Below are 23,403 nucleotides of genomic sequence, written 5' to 3'. Positions count from 1 at the left end.
CCTGTCTTGGAATGTTTCAGTTTTTCTTTGCCTTTTTCGAATTGCTCCAGTTTTTATTTCATTCTGCATCAACATCTTTTAATTTCACACCAATAGATGTCAGCTTTGCTTGTAATTTCTTTCTTTTATTTACTTAATTACCATGAAAAACCATAAATTACAATTCTTTTCTTTCTCTTGTTGGAATTTTAAGAAAAGCAGCTTTTATACTTTATGCCTTTTTATCCCTTCTTTATCTAATCTCAAGGAAGTGACGTCTCCCCCATAAAGCCCCCAGCAAATCGTATAACGTTTAGCATAAAATATAAAAACAGAAGCTAAAAGTCGTCATGTTTGACGTATTGTCTGAAATTTATGATAAAGAAGATTTGCCAAACTAATTCAGCGGGGCGGGAAAGAGGGGGGGGTTGGGAATTACAAAAAAGGAATGTTTTTTTGGGCATTAATGCCAGTGAGCAGGCGAATGGGTGGAAGGACATAGAAAGCCTTTACAATGAATTAAAAACCAAAAAGGATAATATGTTTTGAGAGGATTTAGGTTCGTTTTTATAAATATTTGAAGATTAATGGGTTTAAAACACTTCTTTGTTTGTAGTCCAACGAAATGGGATAACATTTTGGGTAAGTACCCAAAAGCCATGCAAAACAAAAAAAAAATAAAAAAAAATTAAGAGCAGAATGTGCAACATATTAGCGAAATAGGACTTCCGTTGGGTCCAACATCCAACATGTGTGATCCTTTTGTGGCCACTCACTCCCTGCCTTCACATTAATCAATTATTAACCCTAAAAATGTTTAGCTGGAATTCATATCCCTATGGAGTAGGGAGAGAGTTAATATACCCCAAATATATTAAATCCCCGGGAAAGTAATCTTCTTCGTTTAATTTTTGGCAGCTATGGGAAGATATTTAAAATATTTGCACCTCAATATTGGAAAAGACTTAAACGAAATGAGTGTCGAAAACTTTTAAATATATTTCGATTATTTTCAAAGCATTATCAACTTCATCTGCATCTTCTTGCTCTGCAACAACAACTTGGCTGCTGCCTAGCTGCCGGTCCGAATGTTTGCTGGTTGGTACTTGCTGTTGGGCATTGTCCACAACATTTCTCACTGATCCCAAAAATAAATGAATCCTGCCAAAACATTTTCATACTCCAAACAACTGATGAAGTCAGAAATCGGAAATTTTTCTTCTCTGCCAAAAAAGTTTTGCCATATCAAAAATAAAAAAAAAACCCCAGAACGCAACGAAAAAGCCACAAAACTTTTGCATGCCACCACAATAAGACATACTTTTTTATAACACATGCATATACAAATATAATAATAGGGTGGTGAACGTGTTATGCTCTCGATCAGAGTATGCTTACTTCGCCATTCCCATAGTAGGTTAGGTTGTAATGGCTGTTTGAAATCAGGCTCACACATATATTGTACAATGTGATATCACAGCAAAGACGGACCAAAGCTTTCAGTGGAAATTGAACACAACATCCCGCACTGGTAAATGGAGCTCTCTACCATCTCAGCTACCGTGGCGTTTCATTCCTTTTGCAATATGAGAAAAATTTATCTGGAGCACTTCAAGGTATGCACTGAAAACAGTTTTGTCCTAATTTTAAAGATTCCAGGCAAAGATTAGCAAACTTAGTTTAAAGATGACCAATTTTCCAATTTTTTAAGAAAACATTTCCTTTGGTGTAAAGTATTTTTATTTTAAATGGTAGGTTTTTAAACCCTTACCCAGGCCTCCTGTTTTTTAAGACAAAAATCTCAAATGAAGATTAAAATATTTTTGAAAATTAGGAAATTACCCTTGGGACAATACAACGGCAAATAAAAACCCAAAATAGTTTGAAAAAAGAATTATTTAAAAAAAAAACAAGAAAGAGCGTGCTAAGTTCGGCCGGGCCGAATCTTATATACCCTCCACCATGGATCGCATATGTCGAGTTCTCTTCCCGGCATCACTTCTTAGGCAAAACAAGTAAAAGCGTGCTAAGTTCGACCGAGCCGAATCTTATATACCCTCCACCATGGATTGCATTTGTCGAGTTCTTTTCCCGGAATCTCTTCTTAGGTAAAAGAAAAAATTTGCTCTGCTATTAGAGCGATATCAAGATATGGTCCGGTTTGGACCACAATTAAATTATATGTTGGGAACCTGTGTAAAATGTCAGGCAATTCGAATAAGAATTGCGCCTTTTGGGGGCTCAAGAAGTAAAATAGAGAGATCGATTTATATGGGAGCTGTATCAGGCTATAGACCGATTCAGACCATAATAAACACATATATTGATGGTCATGAGAGGATCCGTCGGATAATAATTGCGACCTCTAGAGGCTCAAGAAGTCAAGATCCCAAATCGGTTTATATGGCAGCTGTATCAGGTTATTGACCGATTTGAACTACATTTGGCAAAGTTGTTGGATATCATAACAAAATACTTCGTGCAAAATTTCATTCATATCGGATAAGAATTGCGCCCTCTAGACTCAAGACCCAAGATCGGTTTATATGGCAGCAATATCAGGTTATAGACCGATTTGAACCATAATTGGTACAGTTATTGGATATCATAAGGGAACACGTCGTGCAAAATTTCATTCCAATCGGATAAGAATTGCGCCCTCTAGAGGCTCTAGAAATCAAGACCCAAGAACGGATTATATGGCATCTATATCAAAACATGGACCGATATGGCCCATTTCCAATCCCAACTGACCTACACTTATAAGAAATAATTGTGCAAAATTTCAAGCGGCTAGCTTAAATCCTTCGAAAGTTAGCGTGCTGTTGACAGACAGACAGACGGGCGGAAATGGCTAGATCGACATAAAATGTCACGACGATCAAGAATATATATACTTTATGGGGTCTCAGACGAATATTTCGAGTAGTTACAAACAGAATGACCAAATTAGTATACCCCCATCCTATGGTGAAGGGTATAAAAATAAGTAAGAGCGTGATAAGTTCGGCCGAGCCGAATCTTATATACCCTCCACCATGGATTGCATTTGTCGAGTTCTTTGCGCGGTATTTCTTTTTAGGCAAATCAAAGAATAGTGGATAAGAATTGTTATGCTAATGGAGCTATATCAAGTTATAGTCCGATTCGGACTATTATAAATGCGTATTTTATGGGGCCAAGACTTCAAATCGAGAGATCGGTCTATATGACATCTATATCCAAATCTGAATTGATCTGGGCCAAATCTAATGGCCTAACATAACTCACTGTCCCAACTTTCGGCAAAATCGCACAGTAAATGCGTCTTTTATAGGTCCAAGACCTTAAATCGAGAGATCGGCTATATTAAAATCAAGACCGATTTGGGCCAAATTGAAGAAGGTTGTCGAAGGTCCTAACACAGCACACTGTTCCAAATTTCGGCGGCATCGGACAATAAATGCGCCTTTTATCCTTAAGCCTTAAATCGAGAGATCGGTCTATATGGTAGCTACATCCAAATCCGGACCGATCTGGGCCGAAATGAAGAAGGATGTCGAAGGCCCTAACACAATTCACTGTCCCAAATTTAGGCAAAATCGGACAATAAATGCGTTTTTTATGGGCCCAAGACCTTGGATCGATCTCTCGAAGGTCTATATGGCAGCTAAATCCAAATCTAAACCGATCTGGGCCAAATTGAAGAAGGGTGACGAGTGGCCTAACACAACTCACTGTCTCAAATTTCAGAAAAATCTAATAATAAATGTGGCTTTTATGGGCTTGAGACCCTAAATCGGCGGATGGGTCTATATGGGGCCTATATCAAGATATAGCCCATCTTCGAACTTAACTGCCTATAGACAAAAAAAGAATCTGTGCAAAGTTTCAGCTCAATATCTCCATTTGTAAATCCCTAGGTGGTCCGGGTGCCTTTTAGCAGTCTCCTAAAGTTGGTCATTTCGGCATTTCGAAAACCTGTTCGCCTGCCAAATCTTCAATTGTGGTTCAATTTCTAAAATAGTGCTGGATAGTGCTGAAAGCCATACAATAAAGTCTTGAGGACCACAATATCTATTCTGGTCTTGGAGATTTTTGGCATTTATTTTTTGGTTTTTGGAATTTTGGCCGAGATAGGCTTTGTTCCTTGCGATTTACGAAGGCATTTGTGGTTTGATGTTTATTTTGACGAATAATTTCGATTGATGACACAATTTACAACGACTTTGCCGCTGAGAGTGTCCAAATATGAAATGAGAAAGCGGATTGGCGAGCAAACCTCTCCCTGGATTGGTGACAGGCATATACCCACTTCTCTAGGAAATTTATATATGCACAAAATACGTTACAAATCCCATTGATGGAGAGATGGAAATAGTAAGCTGGGTCCTTTCTGCTTGTCGAATCTTGAGTTGTTCTTTTAGGTGCCGCCACCTAAGTGGCACAAATAGGTGAGTTTATTCTCGGGGCTAAGGAAGAGAGAAGATCTAACACTCACAATGGGGTATCCCAAAGATCAGCGGATACAATGAGAATATATTAATATCGTGCTATTCTAGCTTAACCTAATATCCGATCCACGGACGTACACATTATATATGTCCATGTTATTTCATATGTTTGTTTGGTATGAATGACAATCACACCATACCACATAAACTCTTGAAAACAAAGTTGTGCTGAAATTTGAAAAACTAAATATTGGATGACGAAAACAAGTTCAAGTGAAGTAAGATTTTCTGCCAAAAACATTTTCTTTTCATATGCACAGACTTGTTTAAAGGTAGAAAAAAGTATCTCCATTCTCACTTCATACTTTCGTAGTTTTCCAGGGAAGTGGTAAATGAATAGGAAAAGAAAAATATAGTCAACTATGTGTAATCTTTACCAGATAAGGAATAAACCAGAGATATATGAAAGCAAGAGAAGAAAAACATCCGGGAAACATATACCAAATTTTGATGTCAGCAAATTAGTTTAGTTTACTGAATTATTGAAAACGAACATTATTATTATTATTGAAAACTGAATTATTGAAAACGAAAACGAACATACTACCGACTAGGCAACACCGTTACAGTGCATAATACTTCTGATGAGTTACCTGCCACTTCCTTGAGAGTCTGTGAACAGAACAGAATATTGCAAAACAGCAGAATAAGGTAAGGAGTTCTCCGCATGGATGCTCGAAGGAAAAATCCTCTGGAAGTTATAAAAGTCTCATTAATTACGAAGGAGCCGCGAGCCACAAAAAGATGCCATAGCTATCTCAAAAAAGGAAGATGATCACTGTTTAGGTAAGATGTCACCCTATTTCGCCATGGTTGCCATATTTCACAACCGATGTGATATGCGTCATCGACACAAAAACTACACCCGGTAAAAATCCTTCAGACAACCAATTCATAGTTGTTGATATGGTCAGTTAGCAGATCGTACAATAGGTGTTGAACCCTGGTAAGGGGCCACCTATGTTGGCCAGGAGCTCCAAGGACAAAAGGGACATTCTAATGCTGATGCTGTAGTGATACAATATATCATTCATTATGAACTATCCGAAAAACAATCTTTGAATGTGAACACCTCTAATTTATGATCACATGTTTTCCATATGTTTCGTTGGCTCAGATAACAATTTCTTTTTGAATTGTTCCCTAATTTTTTTATACCCACCACCGACGGATGGGGGTATATTCATTTTGTCATTCCGTTTGCAACACATCGAAATATCCATTTCCGACCCTATAAAGTATATGTATTCTTGATCAGCGTAAAAATCTAAGACGATCTAGCCATGTCCGTCCGTCTGTCCGTCTGTCCGTCTGTCTGTTGAAATCACGCTACAGTCTTTAAAAATAGAGATATTGAGCTGAAATTTTGCACAGATTCTTTTTTTGTCCATAAGCAGGTTAAGTTCGAAGATGGGCTATATCGGACTATATCTTGATATAGCCCCCATATAGACCGATCCGCCGATTTAGGGTCTTAGGCCCATAAAAGCCACATTTATTATCCGATTTTGTTGAAATTTGGGACAGTGAGTTGTGTTAGGCCCTTCGACATCCTTTGTCAATTTGGCTCAGATCGGTCCCGATTTTGATATAGCTGCCATATAGACCGATCCTCCGATTTAGGGTCTAAGGCCCACAAAAGCCACATTTATTATCCGATTTTGATGAAATTCGGGGCAGTGAATTGTGTAAGCCCCATCGACACCCTTCGTTGATTTGGCTCAGATCGGTCCAGATTTGGATATAGCTGCCATATAGACCGATCCTCCGATTTAGGGTCTAAGGCCCATAAAAGCCACATTTATGGTCCGATTTCGCTGAAATTTGGCCTTAGGCCCTTTGATATGTTTCTTTAATTTGGTTCAGATCGGTTCAGATTTGGATATAGCCCCCATATAGACCGATCCTCCGGTTTAGGGTCTTAGGCCCACAAAAGCCACATTTACTATCCGATTTTGATGAAATTCGGGGCAGTGAATTGTGTAAGGCCCATCGACATCCTTCGTTGATTTGGCTCAGATCGGTCCAGATTTGGATATAGCTGCCATATAGATCGATCCTCCGATTTATGGTGTAAGGCCCATAATAGCCACATTCATTATCCGATTTTGCTGAAATTTGGGACAGAGAGATGTGTTAGGCCCTTTGACACATTTCTTCAATTTGGTCCAGATCGGTTCAAATTTGGATATAGCTGCCATATAGACCGATTTCTTGATTTATGGTTTTGGGCCTATAAAATGCTCATTTATTGCACGATGTCCCCGAAATTTGGAACAGTGAGTTAAGTTAAGCCCCTTGACATACTTCTGCAATATCGCACAGATCGGCCCAGATTTGGATATAGCTGCCATATAGACCGATATCTAGGTTTTAGGTTTTGGGGCCATAAAAGACGCATTTATTGTCCGATGTCGCTGAAATTTGAGACAGTGAGTTTGGTTAGGCTCTTCGACGTCCTTCTTCAATTTTGCCCAGATCGGTTCAGATTTGAATATAGCTGCCATATAGACCGATATCTGGCTTTAAGGTTTAGGGCCCATAAAAGAGACATTTGTTGTCCGATTTCGCCGAAATTTGGGACAGTGCTTTGTGTTAGGCTCTTCGACATGTTTATGCAACTTGGCCCAAATCGGTCCAGATTTGGATATAGCTGCCATGTAGACCGATATCTCGATTTAAAGTCTTGGCCCCATAAAAGGCGCATTTATAATCCGATTTCACTGAAATTTGACACAGTGTCTTATGTTCGGTTTTTCGACATGCGTGTCGTATATAGTTCAGATCCGTATGAGGTATATGAGTATAAGGTATGAAATTTTCACCGAATTTTGATGAAAGGTGGTTTTCATATATACCCGAGGTGGTGGGTATCCAAAGTTCGGCCCGGCCGAACTTAACGCCTTTTTACTTGTTTAGATTAGTGTTTTAAGAGTAGGCTAATTCCCGTGATTCAAACCATGTATACGAGGGTTGCCTTTTATATTTCGGGATTGGACAACCCTCGTGTGCCAATGTTCCAACTGACACCTCTATCGTAAAGCGTTGAGGTTATATGTACTCACAACGTTTTGACATACGAGCGCTATTTTTGTTGTTTACAGTAACTTAAAAGATTCATCTCGCTCAAAAAATGGAATTAAATCGTGAACATTTTCGTGAGATTATTTTTTACAACTTTCGTCGTGGATTTACTCAACAACAGTGCATCGATGAACTCAATTCAATTTTTGGCGATGAAGCTTCATCAAGGACCAGTGTTTACCGAGGCTATGGTGAATTCAACTGAGGTCGTAGTTGAGTGAACTCCAAGACGAATTTCGTGAAGGTCGTACAAAATTATTTGTTGTTTCAAAAACCATTTGGCAGAGATTAGCATGTCCGCCAATGACGCCGAACACCTGGGTTCAAATCCCTTGTGAACATAAGAAAATTTTCCAGCTATGGTTTTCCCATAAATTTGTGAGGTATCCTGACATGTTAAAACTTCTCTATTATGTGATGTCGATAAGCGGCACGCCGTTCGGACTCGGCAATAAAAAGTAGGCCCCTTATCATTGAGCTTAAACATTGATCGGACTACACTCATTGATATGAGAGAAGTATCCCCAGCTCCATAATGGAATGTTCATGGGAAATGTAATACTTTTCACCGATTTGGGTCGTTGGGGATTGCAAATGGGCCATATCAGTTAAGATTTAGATATAGCCCCATATAAACCGATCCTCAGTTTTGAATCTTAAGTCTCTAGAGACCTTGGTCTAAAAGATAATATAATCCTTATTCTTGAGTCCGTGGACATTTTCCACTGATTTGGCTGAAATTTGGCATAAGGACTTTTATTTCGACTTTCTAAATGCCCAGTATGATCCGAAAAGCTCCATTTTATAAATCGATTCCGGGATTTCACTCTTGAGCCCTTAGAGGCCTCAATTTGGCCAAAAGGTGGCCCAAAGAGTATAAACTGTTATAGACCCCATATAAACCTCATCCCGGATTTGATTTCTTGAGCCCCTAGATAATGCAATTTGGCTGAAATTTGGCACTTCCAGCATCCGTGCCAAGAAAGATCTGAATGGAGCTATATTTTGATATAGGCCTTATTAAATACCGATAGCCCAATAAGAAGTCACAATCAATGTCCCATTTGATTTTTATACCCACCACCCAAGGATGGGGTATATTCATTTTGTCATTCCGTTTGCAACACATCGAAATATCCATTTCCGACTCTATAAAGTATATATATTCTTGATCAGCGTAAAAATTTAAGACAATCTAGCCATGTCCGTCCGTCTGTCTGTTGAAATCACGATACAGTCTTTAAAAATAGAGATTTTGAGCTGAAACTTTGCACAGATTCTTTTTTGTCCATAAGTAGGTTAAGTTCGAAGATGGGCTATATCGGACTATATCTTGATATAGCCCCCATATAGAACGATCCGCCGATTTAGGGTCTTAGGCCAATAAAAGCCACATTTATTATCCGATTTTCCTGAAATTTGGGACAGTGAGTTGTTACAGGACCTTCGACATCCTTTGTCAATTTGGCCCAGATCGGTCCAGATTTGTTTATAGCTGCCATATAGACCGATCCTCCGAATTAGGGTCTTAGGCCCATAAAAGCCACATTTATTATCCGATTTCGCTGAAATTTGAAACAGTGAGTTGTGCTTGGCTTTTGGACATCCTTCTTCAATTTGGCTCGGATCGGTTCAGATTTGGTTACAGATGCCATATAGACCGATTCTCCGAATTAAGGTCTTCGGCCCATAAAAGCCACATTTATTATCCGATTTCGCTGAAATTTGGGACAGTGAGTTGTGTTAGGGCCTCCCAGATCGCTCCAGATTTGGATATAGCTGCCATATAGACCGACTTCTCGATTTAAAGTTTTCGGCCGATAAAAGGCGCATTTATTGTCCGATGTCGCCGGAATTTTGGACAGTGAGTTAAGTTAAGCCCCTTGACATACTTCTGCATTATGGCGCAGATCAGTCCAGATTTGGATATAGCTGCCATATAGACCGATCTCTCGGTTTTAGGTTTTGGGGCCATAAAAAAACGCATTTACTGTCCGATGTCGCCGAAATTTGTGGCAGTGAGTTTTGTTAGGCCCTCCGATATCCTTCTTCAATTTGGATCGGATCGGTCCAGATTTGGTTAGAGCTGTCATATAGACCGATCTCTCGATTTAATGTTTTGGGCCCCTAAAAGGCGCATTTACTGTCCGAAGTCGCCGAAATTTGGGACAGAGAGTTGAGTTAAGCCCCTCCACATATTTCTGCAATATGGCGCAGATCGGTCCAGATTTGGATTTAGCTGCTATAAAGACCGGTCTCTTGGTTTTAGGTTTTGGGGCCCCTAAAAGACGCATTTATTGTGCGATGTTGCCGAAATTTGGGAAAGAGAGTTGAGTTAAGCCCCTCCACATATTTCTGCAAGATTTGCATCTACCTGCCATATATACCGATATCTCGATTTAAAGTTTTGGCCCATAAAAGGCGCATTTATAATCCGATTTAACTGAAATTTGACACAGAGAGGCTTTTCGACATCCATGTTGTTTATGGTTCAGATTTGTTTATTTTTAGATATAGCTACTAAAAAGATCAATATTTTGTTATACACAATTGAACAATGACTTGTACTTATTAGTATTTGGTCCAAATCGGAACATATTTCGATATAACTGCTATGGGACATAAGAAATGCAATTTTCACCGGATTTTGATGAAAGGTGATTTACATATATAACCGAGGTGGTGGGTATCCAAAGTTCGGCCCGGCCGAACTTAACGCCTTTTTACTTGTTACAAAATAATTCAAAACACAACGTGAGGTTATAAGGGTAAATTTTTAGCGGAATCCATGGTGGTGGGTACCCAAGAATCGGTCAGGTCAACCTTAGCACGTTCTTACTAGTTATCTTCTACCTTCTTCTAGGGCAGACTCAACGGACCTTAGGTCCCCGAGTGCGGATAGTAACCGAAGTTGGTAGTAGCGTGCCCTCCACGCTAACCTAGCCTGTGTACCATACGGTTTCTAACCCGCCTCCATTTAGGATTCTCCATAGTGGGTAGTGGCCCACTGGAGAGGCGATAAAATACTCTTTTATGCTATTCTCTCCGCGTCCCATTCCTATTTCATGGGACCCACAATTTATCATTAACAACAATTTTTTGAAAATTCTTTAGGACCCACATCCATCGACAGTTTGTTAGTGGGCTGTCTAACTTTATTGCTATCTAAAGAAAAGAAGATAGAAGATGTATCGCAACGAATTGTTATGGCAAACCCCAATTCTGTTAACCCAATGTCTTATTATACCTTACGCGATAAACACTTTAACACTGACACTGACAGACGTTTCAAAGTAGCCCAAAACCATAAAATGTGAAAGAAAATATTTTCAGACTAAAAAAAAACAAAAGAGAAATTTGTTATGTTTTCATTGTAGAACTTCTATAATATTAGCACTTAAACATGGAAGTAAGTAAAAATGCCCTCAATTAACCTTTTTCCTCGTTTTTGCTGTCCTTTCAATGCGGACTTATTAACAATCTTCTAATAAAAAGTCCAAGTAATTCTAATAACTGCCATTAATGCAGGACATGACAGGTTACTCAAAAGACGAAAAAATATCGCATTTGTCTTAAATTAAAAGAAGGTTTCATTTAGGCCTTTTGTCTGTTGTTGCCTAAGCAAAAGGTAAAAACAAAAATTCGGTCTGTACAATGAAGATTAAAAACCTGTTGGCCAACATCAACACCAAAGAAAACAAGACTAGAGAAAAGAAAAGGCTAGGTGAAGAGAAAAACACATTTAAGCCCTTTCTGAACGAACGAACGAACGAACGAACCTTCATCAAAAAGTCCAAATAATGGATGTTAGGTAAAGTAACCAACATTTAGTACATAATCCTGTGGAATAGCAGCAGGGAGCCGAAGGGGGAGGCAAATGGCAACAAATAATATCCTCATGCATAAATTCATTAAAACAAAACTGTAACAATTTGTCAAAAAATGTTTTGGATGCCTCCTTTTCGGACACCTTCATCTTTTCGAAGTAATAAAAAACAAACAAAGAAAGCAACAAAAGAAGAAAAAATTATAAATTAATGGAAAAAATGGCCATAAATTTAAAATATTCATAAATTTTAACCACATCAAGGATGTTGTGACGCCACAAGTAAATACAAAGTTCAACCCTTGCCCATAGAATGGGCATCCTTCTCCGCCCCAACGTTTCCCAAGTCGGAAGTCGAAATAGGAAATGTTTTAACTCAACATAACTTCTTCCTTTATGGCTTATTAATGAAAGGCTTTAATGGACAATAACAGAAACTCGGTTGCTATTGGTTGGCTAGCTGCTGCTATTGCTGATGATTTTTGCCAGTGTAGGAACTCCACTTACCTCCATAGGAAGAATGCCATGACAATGAGCACTATGCCGAAGCAGCTGAAAATAATGCCAACCAAAACTGCCAAATTGTAATCGTTATGGGATTGACGCAGCAAAGGTTGTAGCTTCTCACAGTTGGGCTGTAGTCCAATCTGAAAGGAAAACAAACAAGAAGCAGAAGGAGTAAAACGTTAAAAATGAATGAAGCAGACTAAAGTCAACACAATGTAGTAAAGACATGATGAAAAAGAACTTATTAAAAAGAAAAAAAAATAATTATGTTATTAAAACAGAGCGGCACAGCAGTAGAGGGTGTAGAGGTGTTATCCTTTACTCTTTATTATTGTTTTCCATATCCTATTAGGAAATTTTGTTTTTGGTCAGTGAAAAAAATTGAAACTACTGGTCAAAAAAGTGACAAAACGCTTTTGTAAGAATTCTAACCATGAATTAAGGAATTAAATTTATTACCGTAACATTTGTCTCTTTAAGCTCACAACAGATTTTAGAAGTCTGCAGCTTCAGTTCTAATAAGAACTACAATACTACGGAGGGCAAGACCACGAAACAACTTCCTTGGGAAAATACAGGCAAAACAGTAAAAAAGTGCTTAGTTCGGCCGGGCCGAATCTTATATACCCTCCACCATAGATCGCATTTGTCGAGTTCTTTTCCCGATATCTCTTTTTAGGCAAACAAAGGATAAAAGAAAAGAATTGCCATAATATTGGAGCTATATCAAGTTATGGTCCGATTCGGACCATAATTGAATTGAATTTTGGAGACCATAGTAGAAGTCATTGTGTAAAATTTCGGACAAAACGAGTAAGAATTGTGCCCTTTAGAGGCCCAAGAAGTAAAATGGAGAGATCGGTTTATATGGGAGCTGTATCAAGCTATAGACCGATTCGGACCATATTTGACCCGTATGTTGAAGGACAAGGGAGAAGCCGTTGTACAAAATTTTAGCCAAATAGGATAATAACTACGCCCTCTGGAGGCTCAAAAAGTCAAGTTCAGTTTATATGGCAGCTATATCAGCTTATCGAATTGAACCATATTAGGCACAGTTGTTAGAAGTCATAACAAAACACGTCATGCGAAATTTTAGCCAAATCGGATAAGAATTGCGTCCTCTAAAAAACACGCCATGCGAAATTTTAGCCAAATCGGATAAGCATTACGCCCTCTAGTGTGTCAAGAAGTCAAAATTCAAGATCGGTTTATATGGCAGCTATATCAGGTTATGGACCGATTTCAACCATACTCAACACAGTTGTTGGAAGTCATAACTCATCGCGTCGTGCAAAATCGCGTAGGAATTGCGCCCTCTAGACGCTCAAGAAGTCAAGACCCCAGATAGGTTTATATGACAGCTATATTAGGTTATGGAGCGATTTTAACCATACTCAACACAGTTGTTGGAAGTCATTATAAAACTCCTTGTGCAAAATTTCATTCAAATCGGATAAGAACTATGTCCTTTAGAGGCTCGGTTTATATGGCAGCTGTATTAAAACATGTTCCGATATAGCCCATTTACAATCCCAACCGATCTACACTAATAAGAAGTATGTGTACAAAATTCCCAGCGACTATCTCTACTCTTTCGAAAGCTAGCGTGCTTTCGACAGACAAACGGACGGACATGGCTAGATCGACTTAAAATGTCATGAAGATCAAGAACATATATACTTTATGGGGTCTTAGACGAATATTTCGAGGTGTTACAAAGAGAATGATGAAATTAGTATACCCCCATCCTATGGTGGAGGATATAAAAAAACTTCGTTTCACATAAAAGAAATTTTCGCCAAGTAAACTTCTTTTCTGAAAAAGGTTGAATTTTGTTTACGAAAAATTTTATACCGCCCAAACGATGTCACAAAGCCCAAAACGGATTTTTTGGTATGGCTAAAAGCCCAAATGAATGTCACAAAATCCAAATTTTAAATTTGGATGTTGTGCCATTTTAAGATTCCAATATGTCATGATATCCAAAAACAACTGTGTTACTAAGCCCAACTTTTTTTATGCCATAACACCCAAATCGAGAAAATGTCATAATACTCAAAGGTGATCCATTGAATTTTTTAGGCTTTATGACATTTTCTTTAATACAAAGTTTGTTAAAACAAGTAAAAAGGCGTTAAGTTCGGCCGGGCCGAACTTTGGATACCCACCGCCTCGGGTATATATGTAAACCACCTTTCATCAAAATTCGGTGAAAATTTCATAACCTTATACTTATATACCTCATACCGATCTGAACTATATACGACACGGATGTCGAAAAGCCGAACATCAGCGTCAAATTTCAGTGAAATCGGATTATAAATGCGCCTTTTATGGGGCCAAGACTTTAAATCGAGATATCGGTCTACATGGCAGCTATATCCAAATCTGGACCGATTTGGGCCAAGTTGCATAAACATGTCGAAGAGCCTAACACTAAGCACTGTCCCAAATTTCGGCGAAATCGGACAATAAATGCCTCTTTTATGGGCCCTAAACCTTAAATCCAGAGATCGGTCTATATGGCAGCTATATTCAAATCTGGACCGATCTGGGCAAAATTGAAGAAGGACGTCGAAGAGCCTAACCAAACTCATTGTCTCAAATTTCAGCGACATCGGACAATAAATGCGTCTTTTATGGCCCCAAAACCTAAAACCTAGATATCGGTCTATATGGCAGCTATATCCAAATCTGGACCGATCTGTGCGATATTGCAGAAGTATGTCAAGGGGCTTAACTTAACTCACTGTTCCAAATTTCGGGGACATCGGGCAATAAATGAGCATTTTATGGGCCCAAAACCATATATCAAGAAATCGGTCTATATGGCAGCTATATCCAAATTTGAACCGATCTGCACCAAACTGAACAAATATGTCAAAGGGCCTAACACATCTCACTGTCCCAAATTTCAGCAAAATCGGATAATGAATGTGGCTATTATGGGCCTTACACCATAAATCGGAGGATCGGTCTATATGGCAGCTATATCTAAATCTGGCCCGATCTGGGCCAAATTGACGAAGGACATCGAGGAGCCTATCATAACTCACTGTCCCAAATTTCAGATAAATCGGATAATAAATGTGGCTTTTATGGGCCTAAGACCCTAAATCGGCGGATCGGTCTATATGGCAGCTATATCCAAATCTGTACCGACCTGGTCCAAATTAACGAAGGAAGTTGAAGGGCCTAACACAACTCACTGCTTCAAATTTCAACAAAATCGGATAATAAATGTGGCTTTTATGGGCCTAAGACCCTAAATCGGCGGATCGGTCTATATGGCAGCTATATCCAAATCTGTACCGACCTGGTCCAAATTAACGAAGGAAGTTGAAGGGCCTAGCACAAATCCCTGTCCCAAATTTCAGCGAAATCGGATAATAAATGTGGCTTTTATGGGCCTTAGACCCTAAATCGGAGGATCGGTCTATATGGCAGCTATATCCAAATCTGAACCGATCTGGACCAAATTAAAGAAGCATGTCAAAGGGCCTAAGACAATTCACTGTCCCAAATTTCAGCGAAATCGGACCATAAATATGGCTTTTATGGGCCTAAGACCCTAAATCGGAGGATCGGTCTATATGGCAGCTATATCGAAATCTGGACCGATCTGAGCCAAATTGACAAAGGATGTCGAAGGGCCTAACACAACTCACTGTCCCAAATTTCAACAAAATCGGATAATAAATGTAGCTTTTATGAGCCTAAGACCCTAAATCGGCGGATCGGTCTATATGGGGACTATATCAAGATATAGTCCGATATTGCCCATCTTCGAACTTAACCTGCTTATGGACAAAAAAAGAATCTGTGCAAAATTTCAGCTCAATATCTCTATTTTTAAAGACTGTAGCGTGATTTCAACAGACAGACGGACAGACGGACGGACATGGCTAGATCGTCTTAGATTTTTACGCTGATCCAGAATATATATACTTTATAGGGTCGGAAATGGATATTTCGATGTGTTGCAAACGGAATGACAAAATGAATATACCCCCATCCTTCGGTGGTGGGTATAAAAATTCAGAAAATTTCATAGCATCCAAAAAATATCCAATGAATTCACTATTTAGAATGCCAAAATTCGTGTTGTGTGAGAGAGGGGGAAATTAACCGGCCCTCGGGCAGGTTGTAGATTTTCTCCTCCCTCATAGGTCCAAAAGTGAATAAAATCAAAATGTTTTTGAATAAAAACGCCTTTTGTATTCTAAATAGGGGGAAATTAAACGGCCTTCGGCTGGGCTTAAAGTTTTGTGTTATGTTTTTTTTTGGATTTATTTAGAAAATACATTAAAACAATTTGTCATATGACCCAACATTTATGGGGTTTAATGTCATTTACTCATTTGGGTTTTATGGCATTGGGTGTTATGACATTAATAATTTTTTTTGTTCGGTTGGGTAATGTGTCATATCTATTTTAATGGTCCAAAATCAATTTCAAAAAATGTCATTGTGCCCAAAAGACGGTCAAAGACGGTCACAACTAACATTGGTATTGTTTTGGGCGATATGACATTTGTCGTACTGGCGAAAATGTTTTGGGCTACATGATGCTACGCCGTTTTTATGCGAAAGATTCTTGCAAGAATTTGGGACAAAGACAGCTTTTTTTTACCCACCACCGAAGGTTGGGGCTATATTCATTTTGTCATTCCGTTTGCAACACATCGAAATATCCATTTCCGACCCTATAAAGTATATATATTCTTGATCAGCGTAAAAATCTAAGACGATCTAGCCATGTCCGTCCGTCTGTCTGTTGAAATCACGCTACAGTCTTTAAAAATAGAGATATTGAGCTGAAATTTTGCACAAATTCTTTTTTTTTCCATAAGCAGGTTAAGTTCGATGATGGGCTATATCGGACTATATCTTGATATAGCCCCCATATAGATCGATCAGCCGATTTAGGCTTTTAGACCCTAAAAGCCAAATTTATTTTCCGATTTTACAAAAATTTGGGACAGTGAGTTGTGTTAGGCCCTTCGACATCCTTCGTTAATTTGGCCCAGATCGGTCCAGATTTGGATACAGCTGTCATATAGACCGATCCGTCGATTTAGGGTCTTAGGCCCATAAAAGCCACATTTATTATCCGATTTTGCTGAAATTTGAAACAACGAGTTGTGTTAGGTTCTTCGATACCTTTCTTAAATTTGGCTTAGATCGGTCCAGATTTGGATAAAGCTGCCATATAGACCGATCTTTCGATTTTAGGTTTTAGGGCCCTAAATGACCCATTTATTGTCCGATTTTGCCAAAATTTCGGACAGTGAGTTGTGTTAGGTTCTTCGACATCTATCTTCAATTTGGCAAAGATCGGTTCAGATTTGGATAAAGCCAATCTCTCGATTTAAGATCTTGGGCCCATAAAAGGCGCATTTATTGTCCGATGTCGCCAAAATTTGGGACAGTGAGTTGTGTTAGGCCCTTCGATATCTCTCTTCAATTTGGCTCTGATCGGTTCAGATTTGGATATAGCTGCCATATAAACCGTTTTCCTAGTTTAAAGTCTTGGTCCCATATAATGCACATTTATAATCCGGTTTCGCTGAAAATTAACACAGTGACTTATGTTAGGCTCTCGACATCCGTGAGGTATATGGTTCAGATCGGTCTATATTTGGATATGGCTACCAAAAAGTCTTGTACTTATTAGACCACTCAATGTCCTTGCCGAATTTGGTCCAAATCGGACCATATCTCGATATAACTGCTATGGAGGCATAAAATATGCATTTCTCACCGGATTATGACGAAAGGTGAATTACCTATATACCCGAGGTGGTGGGTATCCAAAGTTCGGCCCGGGCGAACTTAACGCCTTTTTTATATAAACCATCAAATGCAACAAGACTCTAAAAAGGTTTTCAGAAATCTTACTGCTTAAAAATTTGAGAAAAATTTTTGTTTGATTTTTTGAGCTATAAAAAAATTTTCGACTTTTGACAAACCCATTTTCCCCCAAAACGTGACCTTATATGAAGGGAATTTTTTTTTCTTAAACTAGTTTCATTCGTCACTTTAAGCCAATCCAAATTTCATTAGATTACCACTATCCTAACTCGAGCTAGAATTTTTCTAAGACAGTTCTTAGGTATTTTTCTACCCATTCGTCGTTAATGGGCTAAGTCAGTCTACCCATATTCGATAATTCGTTCAACAGATAGCCGACATCACGATAGCGTTCGAGAGTTTATGAGGTTATCCGCATGAATTTTTTCATAAATACTTCTTATTGATGAAGGTCATCTGCCGCTGCAAATGGATCAATTGGTTCAGATTGATTTTAGATTGATTAACAAGCATATCAATCGACTCAGAATCACATTCAGATTTGATTTGGCTATGTCCGTCTGTGTGTCTGTCTGTCTGTGAGATTTTTTTCTATAACCTGATATAGCTTCCATATAAACCGATCGCCCAATTCGACTTCTTGAGCCCTTACGCCCCGCAATTTTTGTCCGATTTTGGTGAAATTTTGCACGCAGTGCTTTTTTATGGCTTTCAACAACTGTGCCAAGTACGTACCAAATCGGTCTTTAACCTGGTTTTGCAAACTCCTATATGTCGAATACCGCTGGTGTTCTTTTTCTGGGAAAATTTATTTTTAACTGACTTTCTTATGACGGTGCAAAAACATTTTCAATTAGTTTGTCCAGAGTCGGACTTCAGATAATTTTCTCGACTCCGACTCCGCAGTCCTGGTCCTCCCTAGGTATTTACTCCAAATTTAAATATATGATTTGAGTTTTTTGGGTCACTATTAAGGTGCAAAGAAAAGTTCCCTTAAATCGTTACCTTCGTCATCGGTTCGTTTCATATTAAAAGGCCCCTAAAAAAAGGTTTGGCCTGAGAGCCCTAAACCCATTTAGGGTTTTGTCCTACTGACTTACCAATGTGGAACATTTTTGCAGAATCCTTAGTGGTGGGTTCCCAAGATTCAGCCCGGACGAACTTGTTTACTTTGTCAATGTTTTCTCATTCATTTTATGCTTTTGAACACACATTTCAATTAAATTGTAGCAACGAATTTACAAAAAAAAAAATAAGAAGGAGGAAAAAAAAACAGGAAAGAAATTGCCACTCATTGTGACAGGAGATGCTTAATGAACTTCTGCTTGGTAATGAATAGAAAACGGATCATTTGGAAATGTTGGAGTATTGCTCATTGTCGCTGGTAAATGGCTACGGTTTCCTAAGAGCCCACGAAGTTTAAGTGTCTACTTTAAATGGCCATAAACATTAAGGTTAAGCCACAGAAAAGCATTCTCCTGTGACACAGTGCAAATTAGTTTTTTTTTTTGCTAAACACTTGCTGTTCTTCCCAACAGGCAGCCAGTTATGCTGCTGCAAAAGAGGAAGGAAGGACGGACGGACGGACGGAAGGAGAGAACCACAAACGGAAACGGAACAAACCTGCCATACAAAAGCCAGCAACATGTGCAGCAGCAAGCTGGCAACAAGCAGCAACAACAACAACAATTACCATCACTAAAGAAGGAATATGGCATTGCATTGCATTCAGGTGTAACGTTGGCATTTTATTAAGCGTTAAATTTGTATGTTCTCTTGTTATAAATAATTTGCTTTGTTTTTTTTTTGGTCCGCCTTCTGCTCATTTTTCTGTAGTTCTGCAACATTTCTTGTTTTGTAATTTTTGCAATTGGTCAAAAGCTTAAGGTACTGCTATATTTTGTTTTGTCATCTTAGTCCTCGTGTCTTTGCGTACACATTTAGTTTCCGCTTCCATTCAAATTTACAATTTCCGTTTCCTTGCCAAACCGAAATAAAGAGATGCCAAATGCAAAACTTACAGCAACAGCAGCTGCTGCCGCTGCTTAAACGGAATAACAAGGATTTTAACATTCATAAGTGTGCCTTATGCAAGAAAAACAAAAGATTTATAGTTGACCGTTTTGTTTTTCTCCTTTGGCTTTGGGTGCGGGCGTTCCATCATTGTGCGCGGTGTTAAACAAAAGGCCAGATTTCATTTCAGAATGAAGGTGGACGTTATAGAGAAGAAGAAGAATATGGAAGAAGTATTTGGAAAAATTGAAGGTCTGTCCAAAAGCATGGAAGACTAAGTAGAGCTTTGCTTAATGACCGAAGCTCTTTGTTGGGTAAAACACAATGGCTTTTCGGGAGAGCATTTCGCATATTTAAAATGTTTGCTTAAACGAAGAACAAATGTTGACATCCATCATGTTTCCTGTAGTGAATGGGGGTTTTTTTACTGGCGTCCATTTTACTTCATTACAAAGAATTCAATTAAACTAAAACCATCAGTTGAAGAAGGTATGATAATTGTATGTAAATTGTGGTTGCTTGAGGACGCAGCAGATATGCTTCACTATATGCTGAATTTTGGGTATAAAAAGTGTAAAAAGTTTTATGGTAGAGGTCATAAACGTAACTTCATCAGAACTTCAACTGAAGACTTAATCCAAAACTGATTCATCAACCATCAAGTAAGAGTAGAGTGGCTTTTTTTTTAATGCATCAATCAAAAGGGAGCGTTATAATAGCCGATTGTGAATATGATAAAATATGAACGATGTCATTTTATCCCAGTTGAAGATAGTGAAAGTGAAAGTTAAATCTCTAATTTTGGTTGCCCGTTTCTGGCAACAACCCATATTTGTTGTTTTAATGCTTTGGAAATAGGCAGAGCGAGGCAGGGGTCAGAGTAAAGGCCAGTAGCAAAGATATTCAAGGCAATAATTCTCTCCAACTCTGTGAGAAAGTTTTCTATTGCTCTGCCACATAGCACAATGACAGTTTTCTACGCCATCGATCATATACAAGGGCTGCTATATACATAAATTACTGGCCTAATAATGAAAATTAAAATTTTTGTCATCAAAAATGATTTTATTGATTCTCAAAGTATCCTCATGCGCTCAAATCAATTGTCGATGCAAAATTTCCACTCCCATTGAGGCTCCTCCAAAATATGGTTGTTGAACGCTTATTGAACGTCGAAAATCATGCCACGCATTTTTATCTAAATGTCCTGGAACAAAACGTAGTCATTGGGTGCCAAGCCAGGTGTGGTTTTATCGAAATGATTCATACCTTCATAAGTATACCCTGAGATAAATCAGCTGTTTAGCACTAAGCAGCTGTTTAGAACAAATATTTGTTAACAAAATGCATTGTTTATTTTTAAGGATAACTATAGACAAGAAAGTAGAATTAAGTAACAGTTATTTATGTATGGTATATACGGATGCAAATTTGTATTAAAAATCACTCAATTTTTAGTAGCCGAACTAGTGGCTGACCAAAAAAACTTCTTTTAATTGTATTATTAAATGCAAAAAACTTAGTTTTGCAAGGCACTAATGAGCGCCAGCAAGCAACAAAACTCGTCGTGGAAAGTTTCAGCCAAATCGGGTAATAAACGTCTTGCGAATCAAGAAGCCAAGATCCGAGATCAGATTATGAGTCGATTTGAACCATACTTGGCTAAGTTATAGGAAGTCATAACAAAATACCTCAGGCCAAATTGCACACAAATCGGATAAATATTGCACTCTCTAGAGGGGCAGGGCTAAATCGGCTTAGAATGTCAAGATGATCATGAATATATATACTCTGTTGGGTCTCAGATCAATATTTCCAAGTGTTACAAATGGAACGATGAAATTAGTATACTCCCATTGCTATGGTGGGGGAATAAAAAATTTTCTCATGAGTAGACCAAAACCAGTAAGGAAGGGCAAAAGTCGGGCGGTGTCAACTGTATAATACCCTACACCTACCCTATAAGTACAATGTGGGAGCTATATCCAATTCTGAACCATTTTTGATGGACCTCGACGAGCAAAAATATGTTCAAACTGTAATAACTAAGGTTGACAAATGATAACATTATTGCAAATTACCCAAAATCCTACGAACATATATATGGGATCTATAACTAATACAAAACCGATTTCTATGAAATTCACCAGTAATTGGAATTCACCATTGGAAAATCCTTCCTGCCAAATTTCGAGAGAATCGGGTAACAAATGACCATTTTATTGCATTATTACTGCAAATCGGACGAACATATATATGGGAGATATATCCAAATTTTAACCGATTTCTTCCAATTTCCAAAAAACACTCCCATACCAAATTTGAAGACGATCGGATGAAAATTGCGACCTATAGTTTGTACACAAAATAACATGGACAGACGGACAGATAGACAGACGGACATAGCTAAATCGAATCAGAAAGTGATTTTGAGTCAATCGGTATACTTATCAATGGGTCTATCTTTCTTTCTTTGGGTGTTACAAACAAATTCACAATGTTATAATACCCTGTACCACAGTAGTGGTGTAGGGTTTAAAAAAATGGATTTTAAGAAGTTTTTGAAGGAGATATTGGCCAGCAGGCAAATAGAGATGTGTGTCTCAGTGGCTGTTTACATTTCATATAATAACGATATAAGCAAAACTGAGCTATTAAGCCAGTTTCCAACAAAATATGGGCATAAGCAGAGCAAAAAAATTGACGAGAGACTTTTCGTCACCTTCATGCCAATGGCTCTAATGACTATGTGCAAGGATCTCTTGATCAGGTGATTTCCTTTCAGTAATATTCCACAAATTAAAATCTTTTCTTCCAACATAATTTGTCATGGTCAATAACTCGACTTCCTTTGGAAAAAAATGCCCAAGGTATTCAAAACAAATGACAGTATCTTAAAGGCAAATATAAATAATAGCATTAACCAAAAATTTCCTCATTTCAGCAGATTTTTGTATCATAAGCAGCATATAAAACAGCAGTAATGTCTGCTTTGCCTTTTTTAGCAGACAAAAACTTTTGTTTTAGCAAACAGTTTTGCTGTTTCGAATAACAAATTTCGTTGAATGCAGCTCTATAGGGCCCCCGGGCACTACGACACTAAAATTTTCCACATAATCTGGATAGCACCTTAGATTTAACTATTTAAAATTTCCTTAGCTTAGCTTTAACCGTTCACTTATTCTGACCAATCCCGTTGTGCGTGGCTTTAATGGATGCTTTTTTGTTTTTAAGATCAATAGTCTTTAAGTATTCAGATTTCACGGTTTGGACTAGTCCTTAGTTCCCTGCGTATCCATAAATTTAAACGGTGAATTTGGTTAACATCAAAGTTATGAGGAAAAATAGGCACACGTGTACCAATTTGACCTAAATGATACACATGAGCTATTTAACTCATAAATTAAAATCTAATATGAATCGCATGAATATTAAAGACGGTACACAGAGTGATACAGATCTATGTGTGTCATACGTTAAGATCGGTTCAGATTTTAAAGCAACTTTGTACGTTGAGATGCATCACATTATATGCCTTCACTTCATATCACCTGCACAATGATTTTAAATTGTGCTCACAAAGATTCCCTTTTGGGTGACCCAAAGGAGAGAGCACGAAAAACTATATAAACAGAAAAATTTAGCTGACAAGTTTTCACACAAAATTTTAAAATATTTCTCAAG

At 38.2% G+C, this 23,403-nt stretch overlaps 1 protein-coding gene across 2 annotated transcripts in view; it reads right to left on the bottom strand.

Annotated features, from left to right (window-relative positions):
- LOC106084322 (tyrosine-protein phosphatase 99A) overlaps nucleotides 1-23,403 on the bottom strand; it is a 138,235-nt gene that overhangs the window by 46,063 nt on the left and 68,769 nt on the right. For both annotated transcript variants that reach the window (XM_059362648.1, XM_059362649.1), the window contains exon 5: nucleotides 11,890-12,029. In XM_059362648.1, coding sequence (XP_059218631.1) covers nucleotides 11,890-12,029 — 140 coding nt within the window. The remainder of the gene's footprint in view (nucleotides 1-11,889; nucleotides 12,030-23,403) is intronic.

The sequence above is a fragment of the Stomoxys calcitrans genome, chromosome 2, assembly GCF_963082655.1.
Source record: "Stomoxys calcitrans chromosome 2, idStoCalc2.1, whole genome shotgun sequence".
Classification (NCBI taxonomy): domain Eukaryota; kingdom Metazoa; phylum Arthropoda; class Insecta; order Diptera; family Muscidae; genus Stomoxys; species Stomoxys calcitrans.
The sequence above is the reverse complement of the archived record's forward strand: the minus strand, read 5'-3'. Positions and strand labels throughout refer to the sequence as shown.